This window comes from Dreissena polymorpha, chromosome 10 (genome assembly GCF_020536995.1).
Source record: "Dreissena polymorpha isolate Duluth1 chromosome 10, UMN_Dpol_1.0, whole genome shotgun sequence".
NCBI lineage: Eukaryota > Metazoa > Mollusca > Bivalvia > Myida > Dreissenidae > Dreissena > Dreissena polymorpha.
This window is the reverse complement of record NC_068364.1, coordinates 22,420,343-22,440,485: the sequence shown is the minus strand read 5'-3', so window position 1 is coordinate 22,440,485 and position 20,143 is coordinate 22,420,343. Positions and strand designations below refer to the sequence as shown.

The following is a 20,143-nucleotide window of genomic DNA, read 5'->3' as shown; positions in this document are numbered from 1 at the left end:
TAAGCCTGTTGTTGATGTGCTTAATTCCTTTTATGGAATCGTCATGTCACATGACCTGCTAGCTTTACAACGATTTGCTAGCTCTATATTATTTTAGCTTACTTTGAATCTATGATTCCAATTGGATAGTTTTCATCATGCGACTATATCTTCTGCAGAGATGTATGCATGGTTTTACCAGCCAACTGATTGATGATAAGTTATTAATGGTGAGTTTTTCATTATTAACCACCAATGACCGTATAAGACATGCGAAACATTTGCTAAGTTAAAATGGTAACTTTTCAGAATGTTGATAGATGTTGTATTAGCAGAACTTGATAGTATTTGATTGTTTGTAATGCTCAATGTGTAATATATGTGTATATATCCCAATGTACTTTTGTTGACATGTACTATGTTGAATTGTGCAACCATTTTATAAATGATTTGTACGTATTTTAATGTTAGTATTTTTTCTTCTTTCATGATAAACAAATGACTTTTTTGTTTATGTTAGCAAATCAATGTTATATTTAGTTATTGAGAATTTTCTCTTATTGTCTACATTTTAAGGGATTACATTTTGCAAATTAAATTACCTGCATTTACGAATGAACTTTTCTGTTTACAGTAGCAATTTATTTATTTATTTTTAGCTCACCTGAGCGATAGCTCGGGGTGAGCTATTGTGATCACTCAGCGTCCGGCGTCTGTCCGTCCGTCCGTCTGTCTGTCTGTAAACAATTTGTAAACATCTTCTTCTACTAAACCATTGAGCCAATTTCAACTAAATTTCATGTGGAGCATCCCTAGGTCATGAGACAAAAGAATTGTTAAAAAAAATTTGATCACATAACCAAGATGGCCGCCATGACCATATATGGTAAAAACCTTAAAAAATTATTTTGTCAGAAACCGCTCATCAGATTTTCAAAAAATTTCACAGGGATGACCTTTGAAGGCTCCCCTGTAAAAGTTGTTCAAAGAAATTTGATTCGTCAAAAAACATGGCCGCAGGAGCTCGTTCAACTTTGCATGTTTATTCGTTTTTGCCTATTTTGTGAAAACTTTCAAAAATCTTCCACATTTTTTTGTCCGATCCTTTCCAAATTTGCACAGTGTCTTTATATCAATGAGGACACGAACCCTACAAAAAATGAGCATTATTGGTCCATGAAGTACAGAATTACCTCCCCTTGAATTGAGAAAATGGTGTTTATGCAATAAAGTCCAAATTTTTCATCCAATTCTTTCCAAACTTGTAAGGATTTAGCATGGTTCAAACAAGGGAAACAACTACGGTTTATGCATGTTCTTTTTATTACAGATTTGCCTCCCTTTATTCATTCAAAATCTCATTTTACAGCAGAGATTCCAAATCTGACCTGTAAATGAGACCCATATTTACTGCCAGTGCTAGGTTACCTTTTCCCATTTGATCATTCTTAAGTATTGGTCTTGTAATGCTGCTACTGCTTCTGCTACTGCTACTGCTACTACTACTACTACTACTACTACTACTACTACTACTACTACTACTACTACTACTACTACTACTTCTACTACTACTACTACTACTACTACTACTACTACTACTACTACTACCACTACTACTACTACTACTACTACTACTACTACTACTACTACTACTACTACTACTTCTACTACTACTACTAGTACTAGTACTACTACTACTAGTACCACCACCACCACCACCACCACGTCTACTATTACTATTTCTACTACTACTGCCACTACTACTACTACTTTTACCACTACTACTACTACTACTACTACTACTACTACCACTACTACTACTACTACTACTACTACTACTACTACTACTACTACTACTACTACTACTACTACTACTACTACTACTTCTACTGCTACTACTACTACTACTGCTACTACTACTACTACTTCTACTACTACTACTACTACTACTACTTCTACTACAACTACTATTACTACTACTACTACTACTACTACTACTACACCACCACCACCACCACCATTCACAGTGACAAAAAACGTATTCACACAATGGCTGCTACTACAACTTATAGCCCATATAGGGGGGCATGCATGTTTTACAAACAGCCTTTGTTTCTATGGGATTTTAACCACAACTGTTCATGTTTATCTCCGACACATATTTTTAGGTTACCTGTCATGAAGTGACACGGTGAGCTTATGTGATTGTGTGATGTCCGGCGTCCGTTGTGCGTGTGTCCGTGCGTCTGTCCGTCAACAATTTGTTTGTGTAGACAGTAGAGGTCACAGTTTGCATCCAATCTTGATGAAATTTGGTCAAAATGTTTATCTTGATGAAATCCGGTTTGGGATTGTATTTGGGTCATCTGGGGTCAAAAACAAGGTCACTAGGTCAAATAATAGAACAACCTTTTGTAGACAATAGAGGTCACAGTTTTCATCCAATCTTTATGAAATTTGGTCAGAATGTTTATCTTGATGAAATCTGGGTTGGGCTTTTATTTGGGTCATCTGGGGTCAAAAACTAGGTCACTAGGTCAAATAATAGAAAAACCTTGTGTAGACATTAGAGATCACAGTTTTTATCCAACCTTTATGAAATTTGGTCAGAATTCTTGATGAAATCTGGGTGGGATTGTATTTGGGTCATCTGGGGTAAAAATCTAGGTCAAATAAATAGAAAAACCTTGTGTTGACAATAGAGGTCACAGTTTTCATCCAATATTTATGAACTGTGGTCAGAATGTTTATCTTGATGAAATCTGGATTGGGATTGTATTTGGGTCATCTAGAGTCAGGAACTAGGTCACTAGGTCAAATCATAGAAAAACATTGTGTAGACAATAGAGGTCATAGTTTTCATCTGATCTTAATGAGTCAGGTGAGCGATTCAGGGCCATCATGGCCCTCTTGTTTATTCAGTTATTGAAAACATCCCCTCATTTTGTACATGTTAAAAAAAAAGTTTTTGTGAATTGTTTTCAGCTCAAATATTTATGCCCCCCTTCGAAGAAGAGGGGGTATATTGCTTTGCTCATGTCGGTCTGTCTGTCGGTCGGTCAGTCCGTCCACCAGGTGATTGTCAGACGATAACTCAAGAACGCTTGGGCCTAGGATCATGAAACTTCATAGGTACATTGATCATGACTCGCAGATGACCCCTATTGATTTTGAGGTCACTAGGTCAAAGGTCAAGGTGACCTGAAATAGTAAAATGGTTTTTGAATGATAACTCAAGAACGCATATGCCTTGGATCATGAAACTTCATGGGTAGATTGATCATGACTTGCAGATGACCCCTATTGATTTTGAGGTCACTAGGTCAAGGTCACGGTGACCCGAAATAGTAAAATGGTTTCCGGATGATATCTCAAGAACGCATACGCCTAGGATCATGAAACTTCATGGGTAGATTGATCATGACTCGCAGATGACCCCTATTGATTTTGAGGTCATTAGGTCAAAGGTCAAGGTCACGGTGACCCGAAATAGTAAAAGAAATAACACGATACACAACACGCATGACCCAGTTGACAGTGATCATGCTGTCTTTAAGACTGAAATCTTCACGGAGTAAAGGGCAACTTCCCTACAAAGTTCATGTAGTTCGATACCATAATTCAATAAAACGTATGAAAAAACATTATTACCGTTCTTGTCGTTACATTCTGCATCAAGACTAACTGTCCAGCGCCGTTTGAAACCTTTGTTTACATACATTTCAACTAACTGACATTTTAAACATACGAGTGATTTCATTGGTCCAATGCGGAGGTGTGTCTTTACAACTGGAGATTTCATTCATAAAGAATACATGATCACTGTCAACTGGGTCATGCGTGTTGTGTATCGTGTTATTTCTTAAAAGTTGACCCAGCATTTGTAAAAATATTGCAAGACATATACATTTCCAGAAAGGAAATTCATTTCTGCGTTGAATAAGACCGAGATCGTGAAAATCGCTGCACAATTGATGAAGATATGGCTGTTCAAAGCGATGCACCCCGTTTTGGGGTGATTTTGAGTTGCATACCTTGTTATATATATATTTGATAGTGAAATTTTTTTTTTTCAGAAAAGTTAATTTTTCGTTATAATATGATTATTTATCATTCAAAATGATGTTTTCACTAATTAATATCATAGCCACACGCTAACCACCTGTGGTGCAGTGTAATGTACAACTAAATATTTGTTGAATAAAAGTTTTCTTTTGAAGGTTTGGTAAATAAGACATTTGCATGGCTTTCCATGGATTGTTTATTCCTACATTATCAAAGAATGAAATAAACTTATTATGCCCCACTTCGAGACAATTCTAGATAACGATGGGTATGTTTTGTTTGTTTCCTCAATATATTTATTAAATGCTTTGACCTATGATCATGATAAATGGAAAGCAGGTTTCCTATGAGTAAATGGGAGGTCAACTATTGATTTTGAGGTCAAAGGTCATAGTCACAAGAGCTTATAAAAATGAAATTTGTTACCCCATCTGACTAACGGCTCAAGGACCCATGGGCATGCAAGTTATACTGGCTACTTTGGTTAAAAAAAGATATCTATTGATTTTCAGGTCAAAATGTCAAGGTCGCAAACCAATAGTAATTATACCAATTGAATTAAAAAAACGTCAAAGTATTCTCAAAATAACTTACTGTGAGAAGCACATGTGACGTTGACCTTTGACTTCAATATTAATAGGATTCTGTTCTTCCTCCCAAGAAGCGATATCATCTGCGACCTTGATCCTTGTACTATTTACTTCAACATCAATAGACGTCTCCACCTTATTGTTGATCAAAGAATTCTCATGATATGCGTCAGTCCGACGCACCATCCAACTGATCGACCTACCATCCAACTGACCAACCTACCATCCAATCCACTGACCTACCATCCAACTGATCGACCTACCATCCAACTGACCAACCTACCATCCAACCCACTGACCTACCATCCACTGACTGGCCTACCATCCAACTGACCAACCTACCATCTAACTGATCGACCTACCATCCAACTGACCAACCTACCATCTAATTGACCGACCTACCATCCAACTGACTTGCCTTCCACTGACCGACCTACCATCCAACTGACTGACCTACCATCCAACTGACTGACCTACCATCCAACTTACTGACCTACCATCCAACTGACTGACCTACCATCCAACTTACTGGCCTACCATCCAACTGACTGACCTACCATCCAACTGACCGACCTACCATCCAACTGACTGACCTACCATCCAACTGACCGACCAACCATCGAACTGACCGACCTACCATCGAACTGACCGACCTACCATCCAACTGACTTGCCTACCATCCAACTGACCGACCTATTATCCAACTGACCGACCTGCCATCCAACTTACTGACCTACCATCCAACTGACTGACCTACCATCTAACTTACTGGCCTACCATCTAACTGAGTGGCCTACCATCCAACTAACCAACATACCATCTAACTGATCGATCAACCATCTAACTGACTAACCTACCATCTAACTGATCGACCAACCCTCCAACTGACTAGCCTACCATCCAACTTACTGACCTACCATCCAAGTGACTAACCTACCATCTCACTGATCAACCTTCCATCCAACTGACTAGCCTACCATCCAACTAACTGACCTACCATCCAAGTGACTAACCTACCATCCAACTAACCAACATACCATCTAACTGATCAATCAACCAACTAACTGACTGACCAATCATCTAACTGACTGACCTACCATCCAACTGACTGACCAACCATCTAACTGACTGACCTACCATCCAAGTTACCAACCTTCCATCCAAGTGACAGGCCTACCATCCAACTGACCGACCAACCATCTAACTGACTGACCTACCATCCAACTAACCGACCAACCATCTAACTGACCGACCAACCATCTCACTGACTGACCTATCATCCAACTAACCAACCAACCATCTAACTGACTGTCCAACCATCTAACTGACTGACCTACCATCCAACTAACCGACCAACCATCTAACTGACCGACCAACCATCTAACTGACTGACCTACCATCCAACTGACTGACCTACCATTCAACTGACTGACCTACCATCCAACTGACCGACCTACCATCTTACTGACTGACCTACTATCCAACTGACCGACCAACCATCTAACTGACTGACCTACCATCCAACTGACTGACCTACCATCTAACTGACCGACCTACCATCCAACTGACTGGTCTACCATCCAACTGAAAAACCTACCATCCAACTGACTGACCTACCCTCTGACTGACCTACCATCCAACTGACTGGCCTACTTTCCAACTGACTGACCTACCATCCAACTGACTGGCCTACCATCCAACTGACTGACCTACCATCCAACTGACGGGCCTACCATCCAACTGACTGGCCTACCATCCAACTGACTGACCTACCATCCAACTGACTGACCTACTATCCAACTGACCTATCTTCCATCCAGCTGATGGACCTGCAATCCAAGTGACTGGCCTACCATCCAAGTGACCAATCTAAAAATATTCCACTGCTTCTTTTTAAGGGGGGATGATTAGCCTGGTCGTAAGTCTAGAGGGAAGGATGATCCCTTTAGATTTTAAGATCAAGAGATCCACAGTTCAAGGTCACTGGAGCAAATTGTGCATATTGATGGCCTGGTTTAAAGAAGAGGAGCACACAAGTTCAATAAAATGGTTTAATGATGATTATGGCACTGTGTGGTCACCAAATCCGGACATGGGAATTACAAATAATTCTTAATAAGTTCCATAGTTTTATTTATTCACATCTAAAGTTTGTCGTTGGCATACAATAGTTCAAAGATCACATATTTTTAAAATAAACAGCCTCATATTAACACATAAAAGATTAAATGTACAAAAATATTATTTTTATACATTTTTCCTTTTACAGCAATCCTTTGTTCCTTTTTACTCACACTGACAATTACAAATTCTTTGGTACATAAACTTGTACTTTCAAACACTATGGCAACACATCTGAGACAATCAGAAAGTAAGCATTACAGTAGAAATCATCCATCACAGCACTGTTTGCATACCAGTGAATGTAAGGATGCTTGTGATTTCTGCCAACACAGAAGATTATTAATTAATTAGAGCAATTAATTATTTGTATAAGTTTTTATAAGCTGTTAACCCTTTACCACATAGAAATGCACTTTGACCAAAATCTAATAAAATTTAAAATCTTTACTAGAATCAAGTTTTAAAGGCTTCATTTCCAACCTAAAGATACTGATTAGCAGCAAACAGCATAAAACCTAAACAGTTGCGAGTTACTCGCAGGCTGTTCTGGTTTTATGCTGGTTGCAAAGGCCATTTTCACTTTGCTTCTGAAAGGAAAAGGGTTACAGAGTTTACTGCATTTCCAAGTGTGTTTACTTCAAACAATAGTGTGAGTCAGGAAACGTCTCAAGTGAGGAAAATATCCTTAACCCCAACCTACCCCATAATGATTAATTACCAAAACTCTTCACTTTCAAACCTTTACCACTTAGAAATATATTTTGACGTATTTGTAGTAACCAAAGAAAGTAAAATTTAATTAAAGATCTTCCTTACTAGATTCAAGTTTAAAAGGCTTTATATCGACCATTTGATACTGACGAGCAGCAAACAGCATAAAACCTGAACAGACTGCAATTTACTCGTAGGCTGTTCTGATTGTATGCTGTTTGCACATAGCCATTTTCACTTTGCTTATGAGTGAAAAAGGGTTAGTTAGATGCAACAAAGTAAACCTACCTTATGACCCAGTTTCGATCGAACAGTCTCAAATTTGGTGCTTCAATACAGTCCCAATATTGCAACTAATTAATCAAAAACTTGTATTCATGGCCAAGTGAGGATGTAACATTTCAGTGTCTTAGCAATATGTTTGATGCATAGAAGTAATACAAGAAAGTATGGAATTACACATAGATTTTACATGCGCAAAAATAAAATTAATACACAAACAGTTATCAGAACAATAAATGTAATTAAAAATTGCATTGATAATCAATTATTATAGAATAAATGTATTTATGATGATTTTTTAATGACTGATGATACATGTATGAATATGATTTTATATATATATACATTATATGTATACATATGTTATATATATTTAGCTCAAAATAACATCAGGCAACCTTAAATTCTTAATAAAATTTGGTAAACTTTGGTTTTCAATATTTTAGTGTATCATAAAAGACGGTCAATTTTAAAACGAATTTGTTTTTTTATCAAGCGTTACCATGTTTTATGAATATCGCAATGGCATGATTCAACAATTAATACAACTAAACAGTTATAAGGATAGCAATAGACCTATGGACAAACACTAACAGGTACACTGTACACAATAATATTAATGAACTTTACTGCATTGATATTTGCTAACAGCACATAAAATGCTCCCATAATATTTGGGTAGCAAGTAAGTTTGCATTATATGCAACAATGTAATTAAACTTAGTAACAATGCTACTGGAATATTTACTTAAATAGTCTAATAACAATATATACTTCATTATTGTCTACATTAAACATTACCAAAAGTTCTTGGCTATTTAGTATAAGTTGTACATACAACAAATTGTTATTGTTTCTTAGTGACAGTTCTTTATTTTTGCCAAAAAATGTGCCGTATTTGAACACAAACATTAGATAAAGAAGAAAAAAGAAATACAACCAGTTTTCTCATCTTTCAAAAAATGTTAGAAATTAAAAAGTGTAACGTTTTTTTTCAACAGTATACCTTTTTTTTTGCACATTTAATACAATGTATATTCTAAATATAAGAACATAATAATATAGAACATAATTCAATACTGATTGATAATGCCAGGCGATTTAAGTATCACTTCAACATTGCATTGATTAAAAAAATCACACAACAGTAGGTACTGTCATGGCCACGGCTTATATTTATAATATTTAAAATAACATGATACGATCTGATGTTATATGCATATACAATAATAAAACATTACATGATTTTAATGTGATTACATGTATGCGTATATGTTGACTATTTTTCATGAAATGTATTGATGTAAATATAATTAAAATAATCTATGACAATGTTAGAACTTGAAAATCCCATCTCATCTTAAGTTCAGTATACGAGGTTATTCCTAACTCGACACTATTAGGAAATCAATCACCTGTGATACGGATGAGGAATCAATCACACATGATACTGATAAGAAATAAATCACACATACTTATAGAAAATCAATCACACATTATTCTCATAGGAAATGAATAACACATGATACTTTAATGACATCAAATACATATGATACATATAAGAAATCAATCACACATGTAAAAGGAAATCAATCTCACATGATACTCATATGAAATCAATCACACATGCTACTTACAGGACATCAATCACACATGCTATTGACATAACATCAATCACACATGATACTGACGGGACATCAATCACACAAAACTGACATGACATCAATCACACATGATACTCACAGGACATCAATCACACATGATACAGATAGGAAAGCAACCACATGATAATCTTACTGCCTCATTACTTTTCACAGCAATTATACAATAAATATCATTCCCATTCAACAAATTTTTACTTTCAACTAAGCCACAACTTCACCAATAAACACATCTGGAAAGCAAAGAAAAGATAGTTGTAAAGCAAATCATTTTTAGATGTGAATATGAAAGTGATGTATGCTCTAAAACATAACACATCAGTTTCAGACCTTCATTTGTACAATGCACAAGTGCACATTCCTATACACTTGTTAGCCTTTTACAACCCAGTCTATTATCACTGTAATTGAGATTTCGGTGGATATGTACTGGCCACACAGTCCATCGTTTGGCCCTTGTAACAAGGAATGTTCTCGACCGTTACATTACATTGCCTAAACTCTTAAAACTTACCAATGAAAACACTGTTTACACATGAGAACTTCACAGGCAAATTAAGCTTTATTTCTTCATGAACATTGTGTCTATTATTAAAATTTAAAAAGCCAGGAATCAACCAAAAATACACAAAATCTGTAAGAACTACTTCCTGTTCTTTAAGTGAACATTGATGTTTCACAAATACTGTCCCTTGTCATTCATGTATAATCTAAACGTAGGAAGTAAAATTATACATATCATTCACAATAATCCATTTTTCTGAAACAATGCAGTTAATGGCTGTTATCATCCAGAATGTGTTTTTTAGCATCCGCAGATGGAAACTAGCATGTGTCTACTTTTAAATGGCCTCTTAAACTTGAAAACTTGTGGCCAGTCCTTGGACTCTATAATTGACCACCATTGGAACAAATGTATCGGTTCCCAGCCATCTCCAATAAAGGGCCATAATGATCCTCAAATCACGATCTTCAGAACCCACTTATTCTGTTTCCTCCAATCACAGCCTTCAATCGCCAGTCACTCATCAACAATCTAAACAATCTATCACAGTATCCCATTGGTGAAATACTGAAACCCGTCGTACAATTTTGTGGTGAGAGAGTTTAGGCTAGACTCCACTAAATTGTCCACAAGGAGCTGTAACTGTTCCTCGGTAAGGTTTAGGTGGAATCTGTCCTTCAGAGCTCGAATGGTACTCACGCCTTTACTGAAGCACTGGAGCTGGGAACCTGTGGAGAGGAAACAAAGTGTTTGGATTACAGGGAACCTTTGGGGTGGAACAAAGTGTTAGGATTACAAGAAACCTTTGGGGTGGAACAAAATGTTTGGATAACATGGGTACAAATGTTGCTTGTTGTTGTTGGCTCAGGTAATATTAAAAAGTACTTTGGTACTTTTAAGTATTACAATTTGCTCTGGGTATGAAGAATATGTTTCAAGACACCTGGCCATACTCAGGGATACTTTTTAGTACATTTTCATTACCCCAGATACTTTGTAGTAAACTAAGAGTACCGGGGTTACTTTTTATTAGTGCCTGTGTTGCCAATGACCAATCGAGCACAACTGCTAGGTTAAACAGTTGTTTCGACTAGCCTCCCTAAAAAAAGCTAGGTTACCATTCTTTTATACACTACAACTTATTTCCCACCTAAATAAATATATTACATGTCAGAATATATTTAATCTTTATTAATCTTTTTTCTTTAAATTTACAACTTAATTGAGTGAAAAAAGGGTAGGAGGACTTTCTTTACAATACAAGTTATTTCCCACTTTAATTAAGATATTCAATGTTAGAATTTATCCAAATTTTCATCAAAGTGGACTCTCTTGAAATTCAATCCCCCTGGCTTTTTTAACAGTGTATTTCACATGGCCTGTGCCTGTGAGGTCTGCAAAGGCTAATTTCTCTTTTAATTGAAGACTCCTCTAAAACAAAATCCATTCGATGCCGAAAGTGTCATCCCTGATTAGCCTGAGCAGACTGCACAGGCTAATCTGGGATGACACTTTACGCACATGCTTTCAGCACAGTTTTCCAAGCGCAAGGCACATGCCTACCTGTTTGCATGATCTCCACAAGGGGTATGATCTTGTCCATGTGTTTCCTGGAGGCCACCAGTCCTTGCAGAATGAGGATCTTGAAGTACTCAAACATGTCGCTACCTTCTCCACCCATCACCTAATGGACACAAAACAATATGTGTCTTGTTGGGTGAATGCTGGTCATGATGCATGTGCGTAAAGTGTCGTCCCAGATTAGCCTGTGCAGTCGGCACAGACTAATCAGGGACGACTCTTTCACCTAAACTTGATTTTCGGTGAGGAGGGACTTCCTTGAAACTAAAAATACCATTAAAGCGGAAAGTGTCGTCCCTGATTAGCCTGTGCAGACTACACAAAACAAACATGAACCACGCTCTGTGGAAACTGCATGCGTGTAAAATATCCTCCCGTTTTAAGGAAGTTTTTTCTAAACGAAAATCCACTCTGGGCAGAAAGTTTGGTCCCTGATACGCCTGAACTTACTGCACAGGCTAATCTTAGACTACACTTTACACACATGCATTAAACCTTATTTTCAAATGCATTAAACCCCATTTTCACATGCATTAAACCCCATTTTCACATGCATTAAACCCCATTTTCAGAGAGCCAGGCTCATATCTACTTTAATTTTAGTTCAGACTTATTTATTTCAAAACTATTGAGTTGAGAGAGTTTTGGGTCTTTTTTATGGGAAGAACCAGTACTCAGTGTCTTAAGAGCAGATCCTAAGAATGGTTTTGGTTGCTAATAGTGCTGTAATATTCATCTTGCCACTGTAACCCTGATTGTAACTTAAATTGACATATTGACAAGAATTTATTTAATCCTTGTTTAGTCATTCGGAAAATAAGGAGTTGATAGTTTGATGGAGCTGAAGCACTTTCACGATATCAACAATGCTTGATGGACCTGCCATACATTTAGGAAATTATGAATAAATTTTCCTTATTTTTGAGCACTTTTACCTCCTACACTCAAATACTTGTCTTTTTAGAAATTGAGTAGAAGATGCTTCTTTCAAAACATTTGTTAGCACATAAAACAGATGCAAAAAAAATTAAATAGAAACAAATAACATATTGCTTGCATTTAGCTTACAGAGTAAAAAAAAGAACAATTTTATTAAAAAAACATCAAACATTTTAAATGTAGAATTTCAATATCACCCTTATTTTAATGCAAAGAAAACAGGAAACAATGCAATTAAATTAAAAAAAAACATTCAAGGACGTCTAATTGTATACTTCAACTTGTGATTGTTACCTACCTCTGCAAATTCATGTGTAAGTTTGAAGGCGGAGTTTTCAAATCCCAGGTTTTTCCCGGGTGATGTGGACAGGATGAAGCCAAAGTCAATGTGGATGATGTGACCTTCAGAGTCCAGCAGTATGTTACCATTGTGCCTGTAAGTCAAAGTAACGAATCAGTAAAATTGCAGTTCATGTAATCATATAAAATTCAGTTATTTAAACATAAATTACTTTATATAGATTGCATAAATTGGTGAACTTCTTAAAAATTTAATTTGTATGCATAAGTAGCCAAATAAAATAAGGCCCTAATTCATGCATGTTTTGACGTCCTTATTTGATAAAGGTTGATTGTTATTGATATTTTACAAACAAGAGCACCGCATAACGGGTGCCAACGCTCGGCTGTGGGTAGAGTTTAGAATAAATGAAAGATTGTCAGAATTTTTTTATCTTTTTTAGAGGTCACAGTGACCTTAACCTTTGACCTAGTGACCCAAAAATGGGTGTGGCATGTAGAACTCATCAAGGTGCAATTACATATGAAGTTTCAAAGTTGTTTGTGGAAGCACTTTGATTTTAGAGCCAATGTTAAGGTTTAAGCACGGCAGAAGCCGGACTGCAGACAACGGACGGCAGACGACAGCGAGCTGGCTATGACAATACCTCTGGACTTTCTAATAAAGCAACAAGAGCGCCGCATGACGGAGCAATATACGCCCGATTCGTGTGCCATTGGAGATGATACACTGATGATTGATGTATTTGTTTTGGAAATAAGCAAAAAAAACAACAACAACTTATATAACTGATATATTCATATATATGCATTGATATCAATAAGTGTACACTTAGTCTCATTTGTTCTCTAAAACACAATATTTAAATCATAATTGTTTAGACCTACATAGGTATAGAATGGCAGTATTTCCTGTACTGATATTACTTATCTTGAAACTACTGACCAAGTTTGGTAAAGATCGGATGAATACAATTTGAATAAGAGTCCGGACAAAGTGGCGCTGTTGAAAATGGACTAATTGACCCTATGACCTAGTTTTTTACCTGGCATGACCCATATTCGAACTTGGCCTAGATATCAACTAGATGCAACTACTGACCAAGTTTGGTGAAGATAAGATTTATACAATTTGAATTAGAGTCCTGACAAAGTAAAATGCACTAATTGACCCTTTGACCTAGTTTTTGACCCAGCATGACCCATATTCGGACTTGACCTAGATATCAACTAGATGCAACTACTGACCAAGTTTGGTGAAGATCGGATGAATACAATTTGAATTAGAGTCCGGACAAAGTGGCGCCGTTGAAAATGCACTAATTGACCCTATGACCTAGTTTTTGACCCGGCATGACCCATATTCGAACTTGGCCTATATATCAACTAGATGCAACTGCTGACCAAGTTTGGTGAAGATCGGATGAATACAATTTGAAATAGAGTCCGGACAAAGTGGCCCCTTTGAAAATGCACTTATTGACCCTATGACCTAGTTTTTGACCCGGCATGACCCATATTCGAACTTGGCCTAGATATCAACTAGATGCAACTGCTGACCAAGTTTGGTGAAGATCAGATGAATACAATTTGAATTAGAGTCTGGACAAAGTGATGCCTTCCGCCCCCCGCCCGCCGCCCGCCCGCCGCCCGCCCGCCCGCCAAGGGGTTTCACATAATACGTCCCGTATTTTATACGGGCGTATAAAAAAGGGCATCAAAGCCCTAGCTTTCGCATCTGAGTTTACAGAAAAATGGCTTTTAGAGCTACAAGGAAACTACACAAATGCTTTAAGTTACTGCTTGCTCATAATGATAAAGATGGGTCATTTGCATCAATAACCCAACAAGAGAAATTGTACTTATATGGTAGAATACCTAGGCTTGTTGAAGGAAATAGTTTAAAACAGGCAACATACTTCATTAATAACAATATCTCACAATGGACCACAAACAAAGCTTTAGCTTAGAGCAGAATGCCTACCTGTCCTTTACTCATAAAAAGTAGAAGTAACAGACAATAAATCACATTCAAGGCCCAATACCAGGAATGTCTGGCCTCTCACTGCTATTTTTTACCATAAAATCTACTTATATGCTATCTTTTCTTTGCATAAATGCATGATTAATCTAAGCTTTCCATAGATTGATCTCAGATAATAAGGGGATAATCATGAGAATAGCATAGTGCCAGTACCAACCCAGAAACACAATACCCCAGATTATGGAAGTGAGGGAAAATTTTGGAGTTGGTGAAGTGAAGAGGGGGAATGGCGAATTTAGAATGTACATGTAGAAGGATTCTTATCAATCATGTATAAACCTGTAAAATGAGGCCATAATAAATTATCTATCCTGGACCACGTAACACATGAGACAGTAGCCTGTGCAACGCTGCACAAAGATATTGGAGGTGGAAGATAGTGGTGATTAAAATGTAAAAAGATTAAACTAGACCTTCACTCATGCATAAACCTGTTACAAAAAAGCCATAATCCATTACCTGTCCTTAACCTGCATGAGGTAACACACAAGACAGTAGCCTGCGCAGCTCTGCACAAAGTTCTTCTGGGCCGTGAGGAACTCCTCGCTGTTCTGTGGCCCAAACTCGTGCTCGAAGTACTGGAGCAGGGTGAGCTTGCTGTGCTTCTTGATCTGGTGCAGGGAGACAGCGTTCAGGACGGGCTCTATCATGCCGCTGTTGTTGGACGTGACCACAATGTTGTATGGGCGAATCCAGAGAGGCACGTGCTCGGCGTTCCAGAACATCTGCAAAATGGAACAAATTTTTTGTTTCTATTTTTTTAGCAAGTTTCATTATAAGTGGATAACAAATGTGACTTATAGTGTTCATAAAAGTGATCTAGTGACCTAGTTTTTGACCCTACATGACCTAGTTTTAAAGTCAATAATGATTGAGACAAATGTACTGTTTAACCAAGAAGTTGACATCAAATGTGGACTCTAGACTGTTAAAAATCTTTTCTTTAATATTATCACCTTAACTAGTTCCAGAACACTGGAAAAACGAGAAAAATCATGGTTCATTGGGGCTTTCCTTAGACTCAAAATACAAAGACAGCAACAAGAGTCAAAACTCACAAATTGGCCCACGTCTGAGAGAGTTGGTCACACTTTGTGATTTGACTATCACATTGTATAAATGAAGAGTCATATTTCTGACAATCAAAGGAAAGTATGTTCATGTACGTAAATGTTGCGATACCTTTATGTATTAATGCCTACAGAATGTTCATGAAAATATTGCAAACTCCTCCCCATTCAAAATCAATAAAACACTTACTTATCAACGACCACTTTGAACAAGACTATTGCCAAGCAATAAAAGTCCCCTACCGACTCCACCATTGTCAGAAATTCCACCATTGTCAGAAATTTTTTTTTACTTGTTGCAATAGCAACCAGAATTTTTGACGTAGGAACAAAATGAAATGACGTGCATAATAGCCATATTGCCATCTATCCATGTTCCAAGTTTCATGAAAAAATATTAAGAACTTTTAAAGTTATCGCAGGATCCAGAAAACCACCATTTTCAGCAGTATTTCTAGTCTATTTGTTACCATAGAAACCAGAATTTTAGACGTAGGAACAAAATGAAATGACGTGCATAATGTCCATATTGCCATCTATCCATGTTCCAAGTTTCATGAAAAAATATTAAGAACTTTTAAAGTTATCGCAGGATCCAGAAAACCACCATTTTCAGCAGTATTTCTAGTCTATTTGTTGCCATAGCAACCAGAATTTTAGACGTAGGAACAAAATGAAATGACGTGCATAATGTCCATATTGCCATCTATCCATATTTCAAGTTTCATGAAAAAATATTAAGAACTCTTAAAGTTATAGCAGGATCCAGAAAAAAACACCATTTTCAGCAGTATTTCTAGTCTATTTGTTGCCATAGCAACCAGAATTTTTGACGTATGAACAAAATGAAATGACGTGCATAATGTCCATATTGCCATCTTTCCATGTTTCAAGTTTCACGAAAAAATATTAAGAACTTTTAAAGTTATCGCAGGATCCAGAAAAAAACACCATTTTCAGCAGTATTTCTAGTCTATTTGTTACCATAGAAACCAGAATTTTAGACGTAGGAACAAAATGAAATGACGTGCATAATGTCCATATTGCCATCTATCCATGTTCCAAGTTTCATGAAAAAATATTAAGAACTTTTAAAGTTATCGCAGGATCCAGAAAACCACCATTTTCAGCAGTATTTCTAGTCTATTTGTTGCCATAGCAACCAGAATTTTAGACGTAGGAACAAAATGAAATGACGTGCATAATGTCCATATTGCCATCTATCCATATTTCAAGTTTCATGAAAAAATATTAAGAACTCTTAAAGTTATAGCAGGATCCAGAAAAAAACACCATTTTCAGCAGTATTTCTAGTCTATTTGTTGCCATAGCAACCAGAATTTTTGACGTATGAACAAAATGAAATGACGTGCATAATGTCCATATTGCCATCTATCCATGTTCCAAGTTTCATGAAAAAAATATTAAGAACTTTTAAAGTTATCGCAGGATCCAGAAAACCACCATTTTCAGCAGTATTTCTAGTCTATTTGTTGCCATAGCAACCAGAATTTTAGACGTAGGAACAAATTGAAATGACGTGCATAATGTCCATATTGCCATCTATCCATATTTCAAGTTTCATTAAAAAATATTAAGAACTCTTAAAGTTATAGCAGGATCCAGAAAAAAACACCATTTTCAGCAGTATTTCTAGTCTATTTGTTGCCATAGCAACCAGAATTTTTGACGTATGAACAAAATGAAATGACGTGCATTATGTCCATATTGCCATCTTTCCATGTTTCAAGTTTCATGAAAAAATATTAAGAACTTTTAAAGTTATCCCAGGATCCAGAAAAAAACACCATTTTCAGCAGTATTTCTTGTCTATTTGTTGCAATAGCAACCAGAATTTTTGACGTAGGAACAAAATGAAATGATGTGCATAATGTCCATATTGCCATCTATCCATATTTCAAGTTTCATGAAAAAATATTAAGAACTTTTAAAGTTATCGCAGGATCCAGAAAAAAACACCATTTTCAGCAGTATTTCTTATATATTTGTTGCAATAGCAACCAGAATTTTTGACGCATGAACAAAATGAAATGACGTGCATAATGTCCATTTTGCCATCGATCCATATTTCAAGTTTCATGAAAAAATATTAAGAACTTTTAAAGTTATCGCAGGATCCAGAAAACCACCATTTTCAGCAGTATTTCTAGTCTATTTGTTGCCATAGCAACCAGAATTTTTTATGTATGAACAAAATGAAATGACGTGCATAATGTCTATATAGCACTCTATCCATGTTTCAAGTTTCATGAAAAAATATTAAGAACTTTTTAAGTTATCGCAGGATCCAGAAAAAAACACCATTTTCAGCAGTATTTCTAGTGTATTTGTTGGCATAGCAACCAGAATTTTTGACGTATGAACAAAATGAAATTACGTGCATAATGTCCATATTGCCATCTATCCATGTTTCAAGTTTCATGAAAAAATATTAAGAACTTTTTAAAGTTATCGCAGGATCCAGAAAAAAACACCATTTTCAGCAGTATTTCTAGTCTATTTGTTGCCATGGCAATCATAATTTTTGACGTATGAACAAAATGAAATGACGAGCATAATGTCCATATTGCCATCTATCCATATTTCAAGTTTCATGAAAAAAAATTAAGAACTTTTAAAGTTATCGCAGGATCCAGAAAAGTGTGACGGACGACGACGGGCGGAGACAAAACCATAACTCCCCTCCGGTGAAACCGGTAGGGGACTAATAAGCAATCTGTGACCATTTTTAGCTACACTATTTAAAAAACCAAAAAAATCATTTTACTCTTCACTATTTTAAAAACCAATGAACACGCTGCCCCTCCTGCGTACCTGTAGCTGCTTCAACACCTGGTACACCATGAGCTCCTGTCTGAGGTCATCCCCACACTTGACAATCACCGACATCAGTTTCCAGTTGGGCAGGTGCCCGTACGGGCTCGCCTCCCGGATACGACGCACCTTCTCCTCCCAGGGTTCCTTCATCGCAGCTGCCGATGGGTCTTCGGGGTCTCGCTGGAATGGACATGTGAGAAAAATTATTATTCCATTTTCTTATGTGAGAAAAATTATTATTCCATATTTTATGTAAGAAAAATTATTATTCCATTTTCTTAAGTCAGAAAAATTATAATTCCATTTCCTTATGTGAGAAAAATTATTATTTCAATTTCTCATGTGATTCTTGCGTGTTTATAATATAATAGAATAAAATAGCTGATTTACACTTAGAGTTGTAAAATTTCCCAATAGGCAACCCAACATTTCGTATCAATTCTGAGCATAACCTAGTAAAATGAAATTCTTATTTCCATGGCAATAGTTATTTTCAGAAGATCTAACGATGGCATATATTAAAAGACTCTTTGTATTTGAAAAAAAAAGGTTAATAAGAAGTCACTGAGCAACTAACACATAAAACATTTATTAATCAGCAATAAAGTGTTCAGTAGTATAGGGACACCTTTTTGTGCTTTTTTTTTTTATTCCACAAACACCCCCTCCCTCAAAAATGGTTTAGCACATGAGAGCAAATGTGTTCTTATCTCTATCATCCCCCCCCCCCCTTTTAAACAAAACAGGTTAAAGCCAGATTGCATATTTTGTTGAATGTAGAATGACTTATAGACTCGTTTACTTTGTTGACAGGCTTAATTAAATGTATACCACTAACAGCAGCTTTGTAAAATTACCTCAAATTTCTCCTTGGGAGCGGAGCTGGTATACCATTACCAGCAGATGTGTAAAATTACCTCAAATTTGCCCTTAGGAGCAGACATGTTTTCTGAAAGCCGCCTCCTAATATCGCCGGCAGCGATGTACACGGGGTCCTTGCTGTCGCCACTAGTGGAACTCTCGATGGAGATCTGGTCACTGGACTTGTACCGCAGGGTCGGCATCTGGATCTGTGATGGGGTATGGGAGAGAAGGGTTGGAATTAGTGTTGTAAAAGAATGAGCTTTAAAAAAAAAAAAGCTTAATGAAAAATAAAACTTTAAATTGCAAAATAAAAATATTAATAACAAGAGCTGCGTTTGTGAAACACAACGCCTCTGGAAGTGTTATTTATGAGACAATTGTTAAGTTCAAGGCCTGTAACTTCATCAAAAATAAATGGACCGAAATGAAACTCGAACTTGATCTATAAGTCATGTAGATAGACTCACACACCAAAATTAAGGTACGATAGCGTTTTGGCAAGGAAGGATAACAGTTATTTTAGAGACAAAATCAAAGGCCTGCGACTTTGCCAATAATCAATGGACCAGAACAAAACTCAGAATTGATCA

At 36.6% G+C, this 20,143-nt stretch overlaps 1 protein-coding gene and 1 long non-coding RNA gene across 5 annotated transcripts in view; both read right to left on the bottom strand.

The window, feature by feature from the left end:
• Positions 1–6,751: 6,751 nt before the first annotated feature.
• Positions 6,752–20,143, bottom strand: part of LOC127847055 (phosphatidylinositol 4-kinase beta-like) — a 152,206-nt gene continuing 138,814 nt past the window's right edge. For all 4 annotated transcript variants that reach the window (XM_052378608.1, XM_052378607.1, XM_052378610.1 and 1 more), the window contains 6 exons: positions 19,607–19,759; positions 18,687–18,869; positions 15,241–15,506; positions 12,736–12,871; positions 11,481–11,601; positions 6,752–10,645 (listed from right to left, as the gene is read on the bottom strand). In XM_052378608.1, the coding sequence (XP_052234568.1) occupies positions 10,461–10,645; positions 11,481–11,601; positions 12,736–12,871; positions 15,241–15,506; positions 18,687–18,869; positions 19,607–19,759 (1,044 nt within the window). In that variant the 3' untranslated portion in view covers positions 6,752–10,460. The remainder of the gene's footprint in view (positions 10,646–11,480; positions 11,602–12,735; positions 12,872–15,240; positions 15,507–18,686; positions 18,870–19,606; positions 19,760–20,143) is intronic.
• On the bottom strand, positions 13,517–14,334 carry LOC127847074 (uncharacterized). Its single transcript, XR_008033808.1, has 2 exons — positions 14,230–14,334; positions 13,517–14,073 (listed from the first exon to the last, which is right to left on the bottom strand). It is a non-coding gene; the product is annotated as an uncharacterized LOC127847074 (long non-coding RNA).